This window comes from Sus scrofa, chromosome 16 (genome assembly GCF_000003025.6).
Source record: "Sus scrofa isolate TJ Tabasco breed Duroc chromosome 16, Sscrofa11.1, whole genome shotgun sequence".
In the NCBI taxonomy this organism is placed as follows: domain Eukaryota; kingdom Metazoa; phylum Chordata; class Mammalia; order Artiodactyla; family Suidae; genus Sus; species Sus scrofa.
In genome coordinates this window covers 63165235-63187138 of record NC_010458.4, presented here as the reverse complement: position 1 = coordinate 63187138, position 21904 = coordinate 63165235, and the positions used below count along the sequence as shown (strand labels likewise).

General features: G+C 45.9%; 1 protein-coding gene and 1 long non-coding RNA gene across 6 annotated transcripts in view; one reads left to right on the top strand and one right to left on the bottom strand.

Moving 5' to 3' along the window:
- C1QTNF2 (C1q and TNF related 2) lies at positions 1201 to 20052 on the bottom strand. 5 transcript variants are annotated; one of them, XM_021076524.1, is made up of 5 exons: positions 19910 to 20052; positions 6519 to 6727; positions 4449 to 4701; positions 1977 to 1994; positions 1201 to 1772 (listed from the first exon to the last, which is right to left on the bottom strand). In XM_021076524.1, the coding sequence occupies exons 1-5, from the start codon at positions 20022 to 20024 to the stop codon at positions 1381 to 1383; spliced, it is 987 nt and encodes a 328-aa protein (XP_020932183.1). In that variant the 5' UTR covers positions 20025 to 20052; the 3' UTR covers positions 1201 to 1380.
- LOC102168193 overlaps positions 5011 to 21904 on the top strand; it is a 48786-nt gene continuing 31892 nt past the window's right edge. Inside the window, exons 1-2 of the long non-coding RNA XR_001301904.2 lie at positions 5011 to 5864; positions 10350 to 11476. This is a non-coding gene — a long non-coding RNA (uncharacterized LOC102168193). The remainder of the gene's footprint in view (positions 5865 to 10349; positions 11477 to 21904) is intronic.

Below are 21904 nucleotides of genomic sequence, written 5' to 3'. Positions count from 1 at the left end.
AATCGACCTGGGAGGGGAGAGGGGCTTCTCAGCACCAGGCACTCAGATCTCCTCCCACTGGAAATCTTGGGGGCAGAGGTAAGATTCATTCATATGCTTCTCCCTCCTTCCCAGTGGTTCTCGGGCGTGCTAGGAAACGCTGTGTATCTCACTGATTGAGAAGTGGGCCTGCAGGTGATTTGTATCTAATAATGAAGTGCTTAAGTGTGATGCTGATTTGACTCAGGCAGGGAGCTGATTCAAGTTTATACCTATGTGAATGTCATGCTTATTCTTGCTTTCTTGAGCAGAATAACTTTTTGCTGTGGCCTGTGAGGTTCTGTATAACCTGGCAGCCTCCCACTTCATGCCCGCATCTCCTTTCTCACTTCACCCAACCCTTAGGCCTTCAGCTAGATTCTCAGATATTGCAAGCTCTTTTCTGCATCAGGACCTTTGCACCTGCTGCTCCTTTGGCCAGAACACCCCTCCCCACTTTTGCCTTGCTCTATCTCCTGCTACAGGGCTCAGCCTAAAAGTTACCATCTTTCCGGTACTGATTTGGAGGGGAGTTCAGAGAGTCTTGAGGAGTTAGGGGCTGGAGATACCTGTTCTTGATCTCCATGGAAGTGACGGGGGCAGGGGTACACGTAAAAATTCATTGAGCTATCCATTTAAGATTTGTAAGCTTTACTGTATGTAAGTAAAACCTAAAAAGATAAAGTCTAAAAAGATTTTCACCCTCTTCTCTGTCCCTGTCCTTCCTGTCACTTTTAACCATGACATGTGCATTTCCATCCTGGTACAATAATTACACTATCTGTTGATTTATCTATAAATTGTATCTCCTATTAGAGTGTAAGCCCTGTGAGGAGAGAGCCTCTGTCTTGTTCACGGAGGTACCTTCTGGAGTATAGCACAGTGCCTGTCACATAGTATATACTAAGAAAATTAGCAAATAGGAGTCCTGTGGTGGCTCAGTGGGTTATGAACCTGACTAGTATCCATGAGGATGGGGTTCAATCCCTGGCCTCAATCAGTGAGTTAAGGATCTGGTGTTGCTGTGAGCTGTTATGTGGCTCAGATCCCTGTTTTGGGGGAGGCCAGCAGCTGCAGCTCTGATTCAACCCCTAGACTGGAAACCTCCATATGCCTCAGGTATGGCCCTAAAAAGGCAAAAAAAAAAAAAAAAAAAAAAAAAGAAGAAAATTCACAAATGGATAGATGGAAGGATGAATAAACAAGCTTGGATTTAATGATGGAGGACAAAAGGGGCAGAGGGGGTGGGCCTGAGGTTAGAAGCTCCCAACTTCCAGTCCCCAACAGACAGTTTAGGGCTCTTGCTCTGGAAGCGTAAGTCCAGGAGCTGGTGCCCTCCCCACAGATCCAACACTGGCCTGTCTACACCTCATTGGGGCTGTCCTGGTCGGCGTAGATGAGGAAGCCTGTGAAGAGGCTGTCGGTCCAGTATGGGTCGTAGAAGAGCCCATTCTGCTCTGAGTAGAAGATCTGCAGCCAGACCTCATCACTCTGCTTGAGAGCCAGGATGGTGGAGCCCGAGGCCACGTCGTGGTTGCCCGTGTTGGCATCGAAGGTCCGGATGCGGTACTGGCCGTTGTGCACCAGGCCGATGGCCAGGTGCTTGTTGGCCAGCGTGATGTCGTAGGTGAAGTAGTAGATCCCTGGCACGCCGCAGACGAACTTGCCGCTGGACGCATTGTAATGCCCACCCTCATTCATCAGGATCTTGTCAAACTTGATGGGCAGCCGTTCCCGAGGGTAGCTCTTGGTCACTGCCACGGAGAAGGCCGACTTGGCATGGCCACTGCCACAGCTGCAGGGTCCTGGGAGGCCTGGCTCCCCCTTCTTGCCCTTGGGCCCCTTCTTGCCTGGCGTGCCATGCTTCCCTGGGGCACCACTGACCCCCTTGGGGCCACGAGGGCCGGCCCGCCCAATGGCCCCGGCTTTGCCCTTCGGTCCTGGCTTTCCCCGGTTACCTGTCCGGCCAGGTGGACCTGGAAGACAGAGCAGCTGGTGTTAGGGAGGGGACCTCAGAGAACTGGCCTCTCCATCCTTGGAGCACAAGCCCTTGGGTAAGAAAAGGAAGGCTGTAGGGTAGCACAGAAATGGGTGCAAGTCCTGATGGCGTTAACCAAGGGCACTTCTCCTGACTTATCTGGAAATTTGATTGGTGGCACTTACCCTCCCGAATCATGGTCATTAGGGCAAAAGTGACTCGTAACAATTCATGCCCTTCCCTTTTCCTGACTTCTAAGGAAGAGTCTTTGTCTGCCAGATCAATCTGTTGTCCCGGGCTATGTGAGTAATGGGTTGAGACGAATTGGAAGAACTTTCTTGACTTCAAAGGCTTGATTTTAGTGCAAGAGTTTTTAGGGCAGCATTGCTTACAATGGTAAAAACTAGGGACCACTAAATGCCCATCCAAAGGGAAATGATCAAAAATTATGATCCATCCATTATATGCAATTGTCTGTAGAGTTTCAAAAAGGCACAATTTACGTGCACCATATGAAGACTTCTCTCAAATATACTGTTAAGAGGAAAAAGCAGTGGTAGAAAACTTTTTTTTGTTAAACGGAAATCACAATTCTATTTCTATACATTTAAGAGCCTGGCATGTAGTAAATACTCGCTAAATACATTTGGCATATCCTGCAGCATGTTTCCGCAGTAATGCTTACCTGTAGAACGCCTATGAGCTGTTAATACCCATATTCTAATGATATGCATATATCTCAATATAACATTTTTGCTGTGATTATTAAATTTATTTTTTTTTTTTTTTTTTTTTTGGCATATGATTTATGAATAGCTTATGGTACCCCCACCCCCCCCGCCCCCCCCCCCCCCCCCCCCCCCCCCCCCCTGTGATTAATACTAGGAAGCATTTATATTTATGTCCCCCAAACTCAATACAACATTTTAAACAAAATAGTTGGGTCATGACTGGAGTCACATCCAATCACAATGGTGCAACTGGTACAACTGGTGGACTGGCAGAGCTGGGGGTAGATGTTTTGAAAAACATGGTAGATGTCAATCAAGGAGCCTGCTGCTGGAGGTTACTGGTGCTAAGTATTGTCCTAGCATCATTGCACACAAAGCAAGTGTTCGATAACCACCCTATGAAATGGGTGATCAGAAAATAATGTTGCAGATATTTTACATCCTAACAAGGCACCTTCCTTCTTATATGGGTACTTGTAGGCATTTTACTGTGTTTTAGAGCTTTGGCTTGATGTGTATCGCATTTAAATTTTTCTTATTTTTAAGTACGTGGGAAATAGATTCCCAAATAGCATTTTTTCCACTAAGCATCTATTTTCAGGAACAGATTGCTTCAGCTAAGTGCCTGGCAATGCCTGATATTATTATATACATATATGAATATGTAGAAAGAGGCCAGGAAGAATACACATTTAACCAATCAATGGTAGTTACCTCTGGAGGACGAGGGGAGTATGAGGAAGGGTAGGAATTAAGGTGGAAGCTTGCTTTTTAAAAAAATTATTATTATTATTTTTTTGTTTTTTAGGGCCACACCTGTGGCATATAGAGGCTCCCAGGCTAGGGGTCTAATCGGAGCTATAGCTGCCAGCCTACACCACAGCCACAGCAACACAGGATCCGAGCCACAGCTACGACCTACACCACAGCTCACGGCAACCCGAATCCTTAACCCACTGAGCGAGGTTGCAAGCCCATAACCTCATGGTTCCTAGTTGGATTCAGTTTCCGTTGCGCCACGATGGGAACTCCTGCTTTATTTATATTGTATGGATATACTGCAATGAAAATGTACTTGTTTATTACTGATGTAATTAAAAATAAATCAAAGGAATGGGGAGGGGATTTCTTTAGTGGTGCAGCAGGTTAAAGATCTGGCGTTATCATTGTAGTGGGTCACTATATCCTTGACCCAGGAATTTCCATATGCCATGGGGCAGCACCCCCCCCCAAAGGGAATGGGGAACAAAATAAAACTAATAAAGATCAAAAAGCTGTTCCTTGGGATCTCCTGTTGTGGCACAGCAGAATGAATCCAACTAGTATCCATGAGGATGCCAGTTTGATCCTTGGCCTTGCTCAGTGGGTTAAGGATCTGGTGTTGCCATGAGCTGTGGCGTAGGCTGCAGACATGGTTTGGATCCCACATTGCTGTGGCTGTGGTGTCGGCCGGCAGCTGCAGCTCCAATTTGACTCCTAGCCTGGGAACTTTCATGTGCTCTGTGTATGGCCCTTAAAAAAAAAAAAAAAAGGCTAAAAAAACCCCCATTATATATTGTTATATATAAATTATATACATAGTAAAAAAAAAACCCTCTAAAAATGAATGATCACAATAGTATTTGGAGCAAATAATTTAATTTCCTCCCCCTGCTGTGTTTTTTTGTGTCAGATGCAGTCACCACAGGTGGGAACAGGAGGGACAGGCACTGGGCTCTTACCTTCCTCTCCGCTGTTCCCCCGGTCCCCGTCCTGGCCATCCTGGCCATCTCTGCCTGGAAAGCCCATTCTTCCCACCATTCCCGAGGGCCCTGGGGCTCCTGGGGGGCCAGGTGGGCCCTGAGGGCCAGGCAGGCTGCAGATGAGTTGAGGGGATCCCTTCTGGAAGTCCCTGCGAGCGAAGGCACCAAGGAGCGGGTCAGCTGCACAAGGAAGGGTGCAGGCCAAGAGCACCCAGGGGATCATGGTGGTCACCTGTAGGAGGCAAGAGACCTGTGAGCAGGCAAGTTTGGCCACTGAGCTAACTGGCAGTCGGTCAGAAAGGCATCCAGTAGTTCCCACTGCGGCTTGGCTGGTTGGTTACAAACCTGACTAGTATCCATGAGGAAAGAGATTCTATCCCTGGCCTCACTCAATGGGTTAAGGATCCAGCATTGCCATGAGCTTTGGTGTAGGTCTCAGACATGGCTTGGATCTAGTGTTACTGTGGCTGTATCTGGCAGCTACAGCTCTGATTGGACCCCTAACCTGGGAACTTCCATATGCCACAGGTGTGGCCCTAAAAAGGAAAAAAAAAAAAAAAAGAAAGACATCCAGAGGAGGAGTGGGCATCCAGATTCGACCCCTGGCCCAGCACAGTGGGTGAGGGATCCAGTGTTGCCATAACTAGAGTTTACGTCATGACTGTGGCTCCCATTTGATCTCTGGCCCAGGAGCTTCATATTCGGCGGGGTAGCCAGAAATGACCGAAAAAAAGGGGGACTTGACCAGCGCAGCTTAGTTCTGGATATCTAGCCCTTTAGAGAGGACTCAAAGAAAGCCTCAGTGGGTGAGCTACAGAGGGTGTTAAAATGGAAATTTTCAGCGGGGCACGAGGTCACACGAGAGGTTGCACGCTAAACCACTAAGTTGAGGGGTCAGGCCAAAAAACGAAGAAGTGACAAAACAACCATTTGAGAGCCCATTCTATGACTCTGGGCACCCTTGGATTTTAAAATGTGACCAGCGTCCCTGGGAGGGGAAAGGGCATGGACATGCATCGTGAAAAAGGGGAAGAGGAAGAGAGAGCGCTCTGCTGTCCAGGAAGGGGGCTGACGGCCTTCCTGTCCTCCCTGGTCGATGGAAGGTACTGGACATTCTGCAGCCCCAGCCAGCCTGGGCCAGAAAGATCAGAACAGAAAGAGGGCAGCCCAGCAGCGATAACCATGCAGGGTGGATACCAGAAAACCAGACAACCAGAAGCTGAGGGTGAGGCCTGGACTTGCCTGTGAAAGGAAAGTGTGCAAAAGGCCAGGGATAGAGCAGCTTCACGACTGTTCCGGTTGGAGGACTCAACCTGGGAAAGCCTGAGGAGCCCACAGAAGGCACCCCACAGAAGAGACGTCATCAGTGTCCACCCTGTCCCAGCAGTGAAACAAGTAAGGACCCTCCTGTCATCTGTCCCTTTACCTCTCCGTCCTTCAACCTGGAGAGAGGTGGCCTGGGAGAGGGAGCAGATGGTCCTGCCAGCCTCACACCTGTGCAGGGGAGAGGAGAAGTCTCACCTTTGACTAAAGATGGATTCCTTGGGAGTGAATTACCAGGGGGCAGGGGTGGGGTAGAGCTCCCTCACTGCTAAATTATAAAGGGGCAGAGGGAGACAAAAATAAAGTTGCAGTTTGCTGTCCCCTAGTGCAATGTGTGCTCAGGCAAGCCTGGCAAATGTGGGGGAAGTTTACATGCAGGATGTAACTTTTGGAACACGGTGTCCTAGACACACTGTAGGCCCCAGGAATCTTCATCTCCTTACCTGGTCTGCTTGATGAGAGCCTTGCAAAACTGGTCTTAGTGTTACTTGTGAGCTGGGACACAAGTAGGGCCCCAGGAGAGAAACTGAATTCTCAAAGCAGGTTTGAAATAGTTAGGAAAGTGCCAACCTGAAAATATTTTCCGAGAGGGAGGGAGGGAAGGAGGGAAGGAAGAAGTAGGGCAAGTCTCCCAGGCAGATGAGAGTCTGCAAGTCAGGCAGGGGAGAGAGACAGCTGGAGGAGAGAAAGCCAGGAGGGAGGGGAAGAGCTCCTCTTTTTTCTCACCTCCACTCCCACACTCCAGGGAGGAGGGTCTTCTCTCCAGCCCACGTCCTTCCCCTCCAGCCTCTTTGGACCACAGGGGATCCCGCTCAGTGGTGCCGGCCCACTCAGGGGCTCAGGGGCTGGGTGGAGGCCTAGGGCTCTGGAACAAGCCGAGAGGAAGGGATTTCTCAGGGCTGGAGCCTGGAGGTTCCTGCAGCCTGAGCCAGGAACTGTTTTGGAAATAAAGGCGGGGCGATTAGATTCTTGTTCCAAACCCAGAGGGATGGAGAGGGCAATCTCCTTGCCTCCAGGACACCTCAAAACAAACAAACAAACAAAAAACAACAGGAGTTCTCATTGTAGCCCAGAGGAAATGAATCCGACTAGTATCCACAAGGATGCCACAAGGATGCGAGTTTGACCCTTGACCTTGCTTAATGGGTTAAGGATCCTGCATTGCTGTGAGCTGTGGTGTAGGTCACAGATCCCATGTCGCTGTGGTTGTGGTGTGGGCCATCAGCTGTAGCTCTTATTCGACCCCTAGCCTGGGAATTTCCACATGCCATGGGGTATGGTGCCCTAAACCAAATAAACAACCTCCCCAAACCCCAAAAACCCCCAAAACACCAGGCTCCAAATAACCCCACTCCCAGCCTCCCCTGCTCTGGGCCCCTCAGCCTATTCTCCACACCACGGAGGTAAAAAAACCTGGAGTCAAGAAGTGCTAGGAGAGGGTCCAAGGCCCCAAGGCATCCAGACAGGTTCATTCTTGCAAGATTTTAAAAATAAATTTAGAATGACAAACTTGAGGAGAGCCCCAGGGGGCCATCCAATCCAACCCCTTTGGATATAGACAGGGAAACTGAGGCAGAGGCAAACTGTCTTAAGTGGACATCTATAAAGTTCCAGGAAACATGCAAAGCTCTTTACTGGAATTATTTTATTTGAAGTTTACAATAAACCCTATGAAGACAGTAACCTTCTTGTGTTCAGAAGAAATAGAGGCTCTGAGAAGTGAAATGATTTTCTCAAAGTCATACAATTCGAATACTGGGAGAACATTTGAACCTGCATCTGAAGGGCTCTGAAGACTATTCATAATATATAATGTAATACATCTAGCTCCCTTCCCTGGTATCTACCCCCTGCACCGCCCCTGCCACCGCGTGCACTGCTTTATAGAAGAGGAAACTGAAGCTTGGAGAGGCTAATTTGCTCATATTTACACAACTAGTTCATGCAGAAGTTATATTTGAACTTAGGTTTGGCTGACCCTAATGCCCAAATGCTTTCCATTATGTCAGCGTTTCTCAGATTTTCTTCCTAAATATTCCAAATTATAGGAGAGATCTTGAAGCATATACCAAAGCCACACACAGCAATAGAGAAATTTCTTTGATATCTCTCATCTTTTATTATATCATTTTGCACGCACAAACATAGAATTCATGATTTTGAAAATGTGTAAGGGATGTCTTTTCTCCCTCAGGATACTTGAGGACCACATGTGGTTTAGCCAAGGTGATGGGGGCAGCCTCCCGGGCCATGACAGGAGTGTTAAAGGGGTGTCCCCAAGGGCTGAACCAAAAAACCAGGGTGCACAATGCACCACTCCCCCTCCCCCACATCATCAGCTCATTCCTTGCTGAGACCTGGAAAGAGCCTCTACCATGGTCCCTTGCGCCCTCCACAGGCACTCTTCATGCCCAAGCTGAAAGGATCATGTACAAACATAACTCAGCCACATTGCTTCCTGGACAGTCTTACTCCAGTGGCTGTTGGCTGCAAATATCAGAACCCCTGAGGTATCCCTAAAGGATATCCTGCCTCTCCCCTAACCTTCCCCACTCTTCCCACAACCCCTTCCCTGCTTCAGGCCAAGCTCCATTCCTCTCCTCTGCCTGCAACCCAGCAGCCCACCCTCTTGGCATGTGACTCTTCATCCCTGGTGTTGCTGCTTAAATGTCACTTCCTCCAAGGCCTTCCTCTCAACAGTTCTCCTTTTGGAGTCCAGATCCTTGTTCTGTCTTTCCAGCCTTTACGTTTCATCTGTATTCATTGCATTTGTCTGCTTGCCACCCTACGGGGCCCGCAGCCTCTCCCTTTAAAATGGAAGCCCCACGGGAGCAGGGATGGGTTGTATCCCCAGGGCATTCAACTGCCTTGCACATAGTAGGTGTTCAAGAAATATTTGTTTGATTAATGAGTGTGTTAGACCCAGACTCCACCCTGAGGAAAATCCACAGTGAAGAGAAAACAAGGCCATGGTCTAAATCCAAAAGGGCTCTGATACCCTTGGATTCAAAGAAGTTTTCACCTTGGCCCAGTTTTTCTAACTCAAACCAGATCCAGTTCTAATCTCTCCTTTCTTTTGATCTCCTAGAGCACATTGCCCCCCACTCCCACACTGGGGAGGGGGCTTGCAGAATATTTTACATAGAGCAGATATTCCATAAACATCTGTTCAACTGACAAAGAAAAAGTATTCCTCCTTCCTTACATTTAGAAAAACTATCTTAGTTCCTAAATTGTCCTTGCTTGTGTGAGCTGAATAGGGAAGACTGTATGATAGTCTTCCTGCTGAAGGGGAAAAAAATGTTAGTTGGTTCAACCGCCAAAATGGAGTCATGAGGTGCTGAACTTGGATGAAGTTCTTGAGTCTGGTTTTAATTTGCCCAGTCCCTGGGCTTCTCATCTCAGTTAAGTAGCTAATGATTCATAAAGACACATGTTCTAGGAAAACACTAGGAGTTAAAGTGCCCCAGCCTGATGTCCACTGTCAGGGCAGGAGCCTTCTTCCTCCTCCTCCCTTTTGTCCTTGGCCCTCAGGACAGAAATCCCTAGTTCATTCCCCAGGACACTCTATTCATACTGTGATGTGAGAAGGGCCAGCAGTGGGAACATGGGTCTCTCACTGACTAGCTGAACGTGGTCTGCCAGCCGAAAAATCCAGGGACACCTCTCTGGGCCTTGAACAAGCCTGCTGAGCCTGAGTTCCGTACAATCCCCCACGGGGAATGTAAGATATAAATTATGCTCAAATAAATTTGACATGTTGGTTACAAGGTTGGGACACACTGTCAGGTAGAGGTGGTGTTTAACTCAGTGATTTAGAGCTGTGGGAAACCCAGCCATTTAGTTTCCTCAACTATCTGATGGAAAAACTGTATACCTACCTCACGGAATTTGTGGACTAATGAGAGAACGTATTCAAAACTTCTAGCCTAGGTGTGACACGGTCAAAGCTCAGCAGGTGAAGAGAACTCTGCCTTAAATGCCCCTCATCCTAACTTGGTCCCTCTGAAGGCTTCAGATAGCTGTCTGCTTCATGCTTCAAGTCTCAGGTCTAATATCTTTTTAAAAGAAGTCCACCTCCGCTTGTCTGCTCAGACCACTCCGGTCTTCCTTCCAAAGCACTTGGCCCAAGTTGTGATTCTATCTTTTTTTGTTTCTTGGCTCACTAACTTTCTGCTGCCTGTGTCTTCTCTCCGGAGTGGAAGGTCCTGGAACACAAAAGCCCTGCCTGTCTTGCTCTGTTATGTCACCACAGCCCAGCACAGTGCCCACGCAGCACATAAGAGCCCAACTCATAGCTGTTTAACAGCCTAGAATGAAATGGTCACTCCTCATAAAAGAGCAATAAGAACAAAAAAGGATGACAAAGCCACACACACTTGGCTATGAGGAAACCTCAAAGAGAACACTGGTTTTAGATTCAGAAGATGTCCCAGTCCTAGTTTTGTAACTCACTGGCCATGTGGCTATGGAAAAATCACATCCTCTTAGCTGGGCCTCCATTTCCTCACCTGTAAGATGGAGATCGTAATAACCCTCACGCCATCTGCCTTACAGGGTTCTTCTGAGAATCAAGATAACGAATGTTGAAAGCACAACATGATACACAAGTTAGAGCCTTGTTTAAAATCGTAACTGACACGAACTGCAGCGGAACTAACAGCGTGCAGTCCTGGCCTCCCACCAGGAGCCTGGAGTGTTTCAGCAGGAGGCTACTTCTGTGTGGGGGAGGACACACGACCCAGCCCCTCAATTCTCCCTGTGCTCGCAGTTAAAAGCAAAGGGCTGGCGGTGGGAATGGGGTGGGGCTTGCTGGCAGACGAAGCTCACTGAAAATCTGCTTTGATGGGGAGTGAAAATTCCATGATGAAAAACAACCCATGCCCTCCTTGAATTCTAGGAAGCAAATTGGAAACAGCTTCTCTGAAAAGCCGCGAGAGGCCGACGGGAGGAGAGAGGGGTTGGCAGCCGCTCCTCTCATGGTACTCGCCCAACCAGCCCCCCTTTCCTGGGATCGGGAGACCGATGCCCCTTTGGAAACGCTCCAGACCTGAGTCTAAATACAGAGGATTGAAAGTCATGGGGCCTACTTGCCAAGAGGCCTCAGAAACTATGTTATCTGCTGTTTCCTTCTTCCCCCAACTCTGCTTCTGACTCAGTCTGGAAAGAGGTACCAGGCCAAACGGTGACCTAAACAGGATCTCGCGAAGTTTGTCTCGCGAGATTTGTCTCGCGGCACTCTGGGCCAGCACGCCGGAAGTCAGCCTCGCTGCTCCTGAGGTACCGCCGCCAAGCTACGCCTCCTGGCAGACTCACCAGCACGCGTTGCGTGTGGTGGGGTGGACGGGGAACCCACCCTCTGGGCCCTGGGCCGCTTCTTCTTGTACATCAGCTGCCCTGGCAGTGAGGGCCAGAGTCAGGCTCCCGGCCGCTGAAGCCAAAGCCGTCAAGCTTCGAAGCTGCGCACTGCTGTCCGCCGCCGTGGAGACCGAGGACCGCAGTGAGAAGCATGCAGCCCATGTGTGGCGTGTGAGGACCGATGAAAGAGGCTCCAGGGTGTTCAGAACCCTGAATCCAGCTTCTCCTGAGGGCTGGCCTCCAAGCGGCGGACCAGAGCGCTGCCCAAGGAGTAGGATGTGAGCCATCTGTGTCATTTTAAGTGGTCCCATTGCCACGTGAAAAAGGTAAAAAGCAGGTGAAATTAATTTTCATAATATGTTACCTCATATCTCAAAGACTATTTCACCATGTAATCGTTGTAAACACTGGAGGCATTTTACATTCTTTAATCAGCACTAAATCTTTGAGGCCCAGTGTGTATTTCACAATTGCAGCATGTCTTCATGCAGACTGGCCACATTTCAAGTGCTCAGCTGTCACTGGTGGCTACTGTATTAGCTTGAAGCAGAGCTGCTGGAGTTGAAATCCCACAAACTAGCTATGAGACCTCCTACACGTTATTTATTCTCTCTCCCTCAGACCTCCTCCTCTCCAAAATGGGGATGATAATAATAGCACCTACCTTTAGAAGGCTGTTAAGAGGATTTGATTTTCCTAGAGTAAGGTCCGGCATTTGGGAAGAGGTATAAAAGCATTAGCTATTATTTTTTTATTATTTGCCCTTCTGAAAAACAAACATGATGGTGGATTTGAAAGCAAAACATGATACAAAACTTAAGACCTTATTTAAAACTGTAATTGTCACTCACCAACAGCAGTTTAACCAATGAAAAATCACCCTGACCGCCCTTCTGGCATTTCAGGTGGAAGTATTATCCTAATAAGTTATCCATTTTTCAGGTAAGCTAGCTCGAGTTGTGTAGTTGTGTTGTCCGTTGCTACCAAAGGAGTGTCCTAAGGAGGCTTGGCCTTCACTCCCAATCTGCTGTTACATTCTGAGGGAAGGGTGGGGGCATTGGCTAGGCCCCACACCCTTGAGCTACCTGGTATGTTCTTCATGCTCCATAGTACAAAGATTGATGAATCAATGGGAGAGTATCTCATCAAGTGACAGGAGGCCAAATGGGATATCACATATGCAGGTGCTTGGTACTGTGGCTTGGAGAGGATGCCCAATAAATCATGTGGCTTATTCTTACTGCCTTGGAGGCCAGACACTGGGGATCTAAAGATGAAAAGTTGTGGTTGCTGCTCTTGTAGGGTTATGCTGAGGGTCACACCTGGCATACCTATCCACCAGGAGAGAAAGCGAGCCTTGCTTCTCCTTTCTCTTTGATACAGCCTCTCTTGAGGAGCATTCTGGACCACGCAGAAAGCAGGGGGAGAATATTTGGGGACTAGATGATTCCTTAGAATTGTACAGAAGGGACCATGCTTGAAGATCTAGGAACTGAGGGAGAAGAACAAAGTCTGAACTCTGAAGGGTTGGGGAGAAAAAAGCTAAGTTTTCCTTGACTTCCCTGGAGTCACTCCTGGTCAGGTCATGATGGGCATTCAGGGTAACTCTATAAAGATCTGACACAAAGCTGGCCTTTGACAGCACAGAGCTGGGCTGGTGGTTATAAGATGGTTAAGAGGGGTTCTTGTTATGGCTCACTGGGTTATGAACCTGACTACTATTTCAGAGAACTCAGGTTTGATCCCTGGTTTTGTTCAGTGGGTTGAGGATCCAGTGTTGCCATGAGCTGTGGTGTAGGTCACAGACTCGGCTCCATTCACAGTTTACTATGGCTTAGGCTGGTGGCTACAGCTCTGATTTGACCCCTTGCCTGAAAACCTCCATATGCCGCAAGTACAGCCCTAAAAAGCAAACAAAACAAAACAAACCAACAAACAAAAAAAAAAACCAAAAAAAGGATGGTTAAAAGTCATGTTCTAGCTGTTTAACCTCTTCTGAAGTTATTAAACCTTGTAGTTTTCTTGTCCATGAAATGGGAAAAGCAATACTATATGGTCTTGTTTGAATCATTTGAATTTGAAGTAGCATGGCATACAGATATTTGTTTCATGTTATGTCTGAAAGTTTGTCAAATCTTGCAAGGCTATTCTAATAGGTAAATTGAAATTTTAATGGGTAAGCAGAAATACCTGCCATCCTTCAAGAGGTGAGTTTTGAATTACACCAGTTGAAACTATATGAGGTCTTTAGGAGTGTCTGAGTAATTTGATTGCTTATACTTCCATTATAGAGTAATTGTGAATATTAAATAAGATCATGCAGTAACCAGCACACAGTAATGATTCAATAATAGTGTAATTCTGATATAGTTATATGAAAACAAGGAGAGATATAACAGAAGCTTAACTGAGCAGACCTGGGTCTGCTGTTTCTTCATCTGTAAAATGGTGAGAACAGTGAGCTTGTTAAGGAGATGAACAGTTGTGAGCTTTGGGATAAATGATGTTGAAGGCAGTTGTACCAACTGAGGTGATTTTACAGCATGGCATGAATGCAAAGATTCAGGAATTCTATGGGTGTTCCCTACTTACTTTAAACCAGAAATTTGTAAAATTAGAATTTAGTCATTCAGTGATCGGCTTTTTGTTAAGAATGCAATGTGCAGGGACCTCTGGTTGAGAGCTATGGATGATGGCCCTGCCACTGAGGAAGTTATAATATAGATAAGAGGTGACCAGCTGGCTTATCAATGGTCATATGCAAACCAGAGACTGCACTGTGCTTTTATTTAGTTTTTTAAATTTGGAATTGTTGCCAGTGTAAAATTTGTGAAATACTATGTTAAAATTTGAAAATAAAATAACTAGTAATAAATCTAACCAAGGAGGTAAAAGACTTGTACTCAGAAACTATAAGACACTGTGAAAGAAATTGAAGACAGTGCAATCGGATGGAATTATTATGTGGTCATGGATAGAATTATTAATATTGTTAAAATGACAATACTACCCCAGATAACCTATAGATTCATTGCAATCCCTATCAAAGCACCCAGGGCATTTTTCACAGAACTAGATCAAGTAATTCTAAAATTTGTATGGAAACTTAAAAGAACCTAAATAGCCAAAATGATCTTGAAAAAGAAGTACAAAGCTGGAGATAGCACACTCCCTGATTTCACTTTATACTATATAAAGCTGCTTTATACTATATAAATATACTATATACTATATTTCACTTTATACTATATAAAGCAGTAATCAAAACAGAATAATATTGTGCAAAAACAGACACATAGATAATGGAACAGAGCAGAGAGCCCAGAAATAAACCCACGCTTGTATGGTCAGTTAATCTATGGCAAAGGAGACAAGGACATACAATGGAGCAAAGGCAGCCTCTTCAAAAGATGGTGTTGGGAAATGGGAGGGCTATATGCAAAAGAATCAAACTGGACCTCTTCCTCACACCATTAATAAAAACAAACTTAAAATGGATTGAAGACTTAAATGTAGGACTCGAAACCATAAAACTCCTAAATGAAAACATGGGCAGTCTACTTTCTGACATTGGTCTTAGCAGTATATATATTTTTAATATATCTCTTCAGGCAAGGGCAACACAAAGAAAAATAAACAAATAGGACTACATCAAATGAAAAGTTTCTGCACAGCAAAGCAAACTTTTAGCAAGAGGAAAAGGCCACCTACTAAATGGGAGAAGATATTGCAAATAATATATCTAACAGGTTAATACCTAAAATATACAAAGAATTCATATAACTTAACATCAAAAAAACAGGACATAAATATATATTTTTCCAAAGATGGCCAACAGACACATGAAAAGATGCTCATCATCGGTAATCACCAGGGAAATGCAAATCAAAACCACAGTGAGGAGTTCCTGTCATGGCTCAGTGGGTTAAGAACCCAACTGGTATTCATGAGGATATGGATTTGGTCCCTGGCCTCACTTTGTGGGTTAAGGATCCGGCATTGCCATGAGCTGTGGTGTAGGTCATAGATGCAGCTCAGATCCTGTGTTGCTGTGGCTGTGGCATAGGCTGGTTGCTGTAGCTCTGATTCCACCCCTAGCCTGGGAACTTCCATATGCTCTAGGTGTGGCCTTAAAAAGAAACAATGAAAACTGCAATGAGGTATCATGTCACACTTGTCAGAATGGCAATTATCAAAAAGACACCAAATAGCAAATGTTGGTGAGAATGTGGAGAAAAGGGAAACCTCATGCACTCTTGGTGGGAATGTAAATTGATAGAGCCACTATGAAAAACAGTAAGAAAATTCCTCAAAAAATTAAAAATATAACTCCCATATATGATCCAGAAATTGAACTTCTGGGTATGCATCTGGAGAAAGCAAATACACTAATTCAAAAAGATACATGCACCCCTATGTACATTGCAGTAGTATTTACAATAGCCAAGATATGGAAGCAACTTAAGTGTTCATCTATAGATGAATGGATACAAAAGATATATATAATGGAATATTACTCAGCCATAAAAAAGAGTGAAGTTGGGGTTCTCATCATGGCTCAGCAGTAACAAACCCGACTAGTATCCATGAGGATGTGGGTTCCATCCCTGGCCCTGTTAAGTGGGTTAAATGATCTGGTGTTGCCATGGGCTGTGATGTAGGTCACAGATGCGGCTCGAATCTGATGTTGCTGTGGCTTTGGCATAGGCTGGCTGCCGTAGCTCACATTCGACCCCTAGTCTGGGAACTTCCATATACTGCAGGTGTGGCCCTAAAAAGCAAAAAATAAATAAAAAATAAATGGTTGAATGGAGGGTTGAAAGGGCACAGTTCATATTATGTATTTTAGACAAAATTTTCGGGTTTGTTACTGCTAAGCCACAATGGGAACTCCAAAAAGAGTGAAATCTTGACATTTGTGACAATATGGATGGATATAGAGTTTATTATGGTAAGTGAAATAAGTCAGGCAGAGAAGGACAAATACCATATGATTTCACTTATATATAGAATTAAAAAAAAAACCCAAATGAACAATCATAGCAAAACATAAACAGACTCATAGATACAAAGAAGAAACAGATGGGTGCTAGAGGGAAGGTAGGGGAAAGATGGGTGAAATAGGTGAGGGAGACTAAGAGTTACAAAATTACAGTTATACAATAAATAAGAGACAAGAATGCAAAGTACAGCATAGGGAATATAGTTAGTGATATTATAATAATTTTGCACGGAGATAGATGGTAACTAGACTTGTTGTGGTGATTATTTCAGTATATAAAAATATTGGGTGTTCCCATCGTGGCTCAGTGGTTAACGAATCCAACTAGGAACCATGAGGTTGCGTGTTTGATCCCTGGCCTCACTCAATGGGTTAAGGGTCCATCATTGCCGTGAGCTGAGGTGTAGGTCACAGATGCGGCTCCGATCCCAAGTTGCTGTGGCTCTGGTGTAGGCCGGTGACTACAGCTCTGATTTGACCCCTAGCCTGGGAACCTCCATATGCTTTGGGTGAGGCCCTAGAAAAGGCAAAAAGACCAAAAAAAATCATGTCACTATGTTATACATTTGAAACTAATGTAATATTGTAAGTCAATGATACATAAATTTTAAAAAAAGTTCCAGTTTTCTTGAGAATCTGGAGGATCTGGCAACATTCTGGCAGGGCACCAATTGGCTGCCTCTTGTACAAGGTGTTATAGGCTGAACTGTATTTCCCCAAAATTCATATATTGAAGTCCTAACTTCCAGAACCCCAGAGTGGAATTATATTTAGAGACAGGATCTTTGAAAAGGTAATTACTGTCAAAGTCATATGGATGGTTCCTAATTCAATATAAGTGGTATCTTTATAAGAAGAGAAGATTAGGACACAACACCCAGACCAAAGAATGACCAAGTGAGGTCACAGTCAGAGGTGGCCATCTACAAACCAAAGAGAGGGGCCTCAGAAGAAACTAAACCTGCCCTCACCTTAATCATGGACTCCTAGCTTCCAGAAAATAAGAGAAAATAATATTTTGTTGATTAAACCACCCAATCTGTGGTACTCTGTTATGGCAACCCTAGCAAACTAATACATGAGACCTTTAGTCTTCAGTGTCCAGTCCTTACCACTCCCACATATCACACACAGTCCCTGATATGCATATGAGCATGAGTTTGCGTATGAGTTTGCAACCCCTGATCTGGAGGGAAAGGGTATTCTTTATGTGTATTCTCCATATTTTTTATGTGTTTTTTATTTCAGAGCTCCGATGTTCATTTTCTCCTTTAATTATCCACACATTCTGCCCACTTCGCAAAAGAGAATACAGCAATCAGAAAAGTGAAGCCATTTTTCCCAGGTCGGAGCTAGGATGGAACCCAGGCATGCTGACTCTGGGCCTAGGGCTCATGTCCCTCTATCCCCCTCTAACACACCCCTCTCCTTGGGCACAGTACATAAAGCCTTAACTAATAGGGTAGCTGTGTGTTTATGCGTATTATAGAAATAAGCCATTTACAGCAGTGTAGAAGTCCAAGGAAAGATTACTTCCTTGAAGAAAGATTCGGCATAGAATTCCCTTGAAGAGTAAACCTAGATTAGAACTTGCTTAACAGAAATCTGACTGATGCAGGGGTTCATCTCATGGAGGCAAAGCCAGGCTGGAAGACCTTTGACTTCCAAAGGAAGGAAAGGGGGAAGTTATGAGTGTATACAGGCACTCTGTTGCCCCATGATGAACACTGAGGAGTAGGAGGCACTAGAGACTGGGACTGTAGGAAAGAAGGTCTGCTCATCTCTGTCCACTCTGGAGGTGAGGATGAGAGAAGGAATAGCAAGATAGGGAAGAATGGAGGGACCCTCAGAGAAAGAAGTCACTTCTTTTTTTTTTTTTTTTTTTTTTTTGTCTTTTTTGCTATTTCTTTGGGCCGCTTCCTCGGCATATGGAGGTTCCCAGGCTAGGGGTCGAATTGGAGCTGTAGCCACCGGCCTACGCCAGAGCCACAGCAACGCAGGATCCGAGCCTCGTCTGCAACCTACACCACAGCTCACGGCAACACCGGATCGTTAACCCACTGAGCAAGGGCAGGGACCGAACCTGCAACCTCATGGTTCCTAGTCGGATTCGTTAACCACTGCGCCACGACGGGAACTCCAAGAAGTCACTTCTTAGGGAATTTTCTGAATATCTGATGGAGGCTGAGTAGCTATGAACATGCCCTAGCCTTGTGAAAGAAATGTCAATTCATTTGTGTAATGACACATTGTACACAAGAACAAAGTATATGCAGATTTGGAAAGATGACCAAGATACACTGTTAAGTGAAAAAGCAAGTTGCAGCATGGAATGTAAAGTATGATTTTCTTTGAGTTAAAAAAAAGATAGACCCTCAAATACAGAAAGATAATGTATATGTGTGTGTGGGAAACTTCTGAAATGACACACATCTTTTTAAAGGGATTACCTCCCAGCATTGGGAAGGAATATGTGTGGGCTTTTATTTTTCACTTTCCACCTTTTCCTACTGCCTGCATTTCTTACAATGAGCACTGTTAGTTTTATATCATTTGAAACAAAAGGTAACCCTAAGGCTTGAGGATTGGAAGACAGGCAATGTTATGTCCCTGATTGGGGATGGGAAGAAGTCAGACATCTGGTAAGAAGGGAAGCCAGTGCTGCACCAGATATGCTAGAATGAAGGGCAGCAGTGAGGTTCTGAAAAGTGTGGGGGGTCTGCCAAGTGGCAATTGAAAGTGTGTGTAATGGGTATGACTACCGGATAACAGAATGAATGGGAGGAGAGCTGTGCACAGGGAAGAGCAGAAATGGAGAAGCCGAGAGGACTTTGAACAATGCTGAATGAACCTCGGCCACGTTGACGTTGTTGCTGTTGCTGCTGGTTTGGTGGGGTCTCTGAGACATGGCCAGTCTAAGGAGGGAACCCTTGACGGGTTCCATGCAGCAGAGTTTTGCAGTCAAAAGGCAGAGAAGGATTGCCCTGAGGTTGTGCAAAAGACTCAGGTATTAGGGGAGAGACCTAGGGTAGGAGGCTGCAGGGGCCGATGCAGCCATCAGTTGAGAGGTATGGTTCTGGAATGGGGCAGAGGCAGTGGAGATGGAGAAATAAGAGCAAAGTAAATAAGACAAGGCTTGGGGACAAGTAGTTTGAGGGAAGAGGGAGAGAGAGTGAATAGAGTTGTGAAGAATTGGGTGCCAATCCCAGCTTGCTGGGCTTTGCGATATATTTAATTAAATGTTATCAAGAGTAAATGAGATAATGCACTTGATAAGTAGCTATGACTGTAAGTTTAGGTATTGGACTCAGCTTACCAGGGTTCAAGTCTTTTTACCACCAGCTACTAACTGTGCAACCTGAGCAAGTTATTAATGTCCCTTAGCTCCTGGTGTCCCTTCTGCAGGTGGGGATAACCTTGTTATGGAAATGAAACACCTCAGGTGGAGGGCTGGCAGGGCCTGGCATAAATTAGGTGCTCAACAGATGGTATAGTTATTACTATCAACACTGAGCACAGAGACGGGCACACGGTAAGCGCTCAATAAATGCCGACTCAGGTTGTAACTCATAAGGCAGAGGACGAGGGCCAGGAATCCAGGGACCGCTCGGCCTGCAAAGATGGGACGTCGGCGAAACCCTCCCTCCCACCTCCTCCTACCCTCGCCCGGCACAGCGGCATAGCTTCTCTCTCTCCCCGCCCGCACTTTTGGCCCCTACCGGAAGGCTGGGCGGACAGCGCCACCGCGGATACTCACCCTCGCTGCCTCCACCGCCTTCAGCCAGCCACGTCCAGGGGCGTCTGGGGCCACGAAGCTTTTCAGCTTCCCAGCCTCCTGCAGCGGCAGCCCAGCCGGCGCCCGCCCCAGGCATACTTTTCACATCCCGTCATGGGCGGGAGCTCTTTCCGCCAGGTCACGTGGGCCGGCCCGGAGCACACTGCACTCTCTTGGGTATCAGTTTGGAAGAAACTTTAAGCTCCGGTGAGAACTTGAGTGCGTTGATGTATCCCTGTGCCTAGAACTTGTCAGTGCATTTGACAGATTTTCCGTACATGAGAGTGATTGTTACCCAAGCTTTTGCAGGAGTGTGGGTGTGTTGCTTACACGTGAGCATTCATCTTTCACTGTGGATCTCTAGGTGCTCTGGGTATGAGGACTTATACCAGAGGACCTTTCCTTGTGCACTGCTGTGCATGTACTTTAGAGTGATTATGAATCGTGTCGAGTTACTGTGTGCATGTGCATGCACGTGCCCAGGCTTGCAGCTTGGTGTGCAACTGAAGTATATTTAGTTTTAGTGTGTATATGATAATGGCTGTATATCAGTGTTGGGTGCATGTTTAAATGTGTGTATGAGTAGGTAATAAACACACATTGGTGTGTACAGATGTGCTGCTTTGTGGCCTCTGTACAGCGGCTCATTATGTATATGTATACATAACTTGGTGCAGATTTTCTCCAGATGTGAGTGTGCACCTACATAATAATGGACAGGCGACCCTTCGTCCCAGCCCTCATCTCCTTTTTCCTCCCCCAGAAGATGGGGCTTTTCAGGCCTCACTAACACTCTGGTCCAGCTTCAAGTCATTGGGAGATGTGCCCCGTGCTCAAGGGCCCTAGCTCCCATATGGGCAGAGTGACCATGTTTAAGTAGCAAGCAGACACTGTAGGAAAGAAAAGTCATCAGAGGCCTGGCTTTTGCTTCTCCCTGTTCTTTCTCTTCTCTCTTTTACTAGCTACCTGTATTTCACTTGGCTGCCAGTGCATCTGGTAAACAGATGGACTGAGACCCAAGGTTTACAGTCAGAATTTTAATGCAGGTAGGCATTTAAACTCTAATGTTGGTTCCACTACCTTAGACAAGTCAGTTACCTCATTGGCAGTGTTTCATTTTCTGAAAAGTGCAGGTAGCAATTATATTACCTGTGCTGTACACCCTCTCCCTAGAGTTGGAACACTCATAGAGATGTTTGGTAAGCTGTTGAACTATGTATAGAATTAATATTACATAAATATTATTTGAGGATGAAAGTCAGTGGGCTCAACAAACATTTAATAAGCATCTATTATGTGTCAGTCTCTGTTTGGGTGTTGGGGGATTTAGAGGTAAACCAAATCATCTTGGTGCCTGGCCTCATGGGACTAGTAGGAATGAATCAGGTGATTTTAAATGAAATAAGAGTTACAGAAGAGGAAGACATGCATATGAAACTGGGAGTTCAGGGGGAGGCCTGGGGAAGTGACATTCAGTTGAGCCTAAGGAATGGCAGGAACTTGTCTGGGTGTAGAGGAGGTGAGAGCTGTAAACACAACTGAAAGACAACACGTGAAGTATAGTGTGTCAGTTCACAGATGGCTGGAAAGGGACCGCTCTCCACCACTTGCTCAGGGTACCTTGGTCTGTTCCCAAGTGTGTCAGGAATGAAAAAGGTAAGGGAATGCAGCTTAGGATGCCTGGAGGCCATTCTGCATCTAAAGGGCTCAGGATAGCCTCTCTCCTAGGGTAGAGTAGGAATCTTCAAGTGGTACCCATGGGGCTCCACTGTGACAGAAGTGAAATCACTGGCATGCTTTTTTTTTTTTTTTTTTTTTTTCCTCCTTTCTGTTTGGGGCCACGCCTGCAGCATATGGAAGTTCCCCAGGGTAGGGGTCGAATCAGAGCCGCAAATGCTGGCCTAACCCACTGCACCACAATGCGAACTCCTGGCATGCTCTTGTTGGCAAGAAAATTGTTAATGGATAGTGTAGGGA

Bases quoted from the DNA above. Each gene is read 5' to 3' on its own strand.
- C1QTNF2 (XM_005672558.3), bottom strand. From the start codon at position 20,024: ATGCCTGGGGCGGGCGCCGGCTGGGCTGCCGCTGCAGGAGGCTGGGAA. The intron at 4,702-6,518 runs GTGAGAAAAAAG...TGCCTCCTACAG, and splicing joins CCTGGAGTGTGGGAGTGGAG to GTGACCACCATGATCCCCTG. The intron at 1,995-4,448 runs GTAAGAGCCCAG...TCTGTCTTCCAG, and splicing joins GGGGAACAGCGGAGAGGAAG to GTCCACCTGGCCGGACAGGT.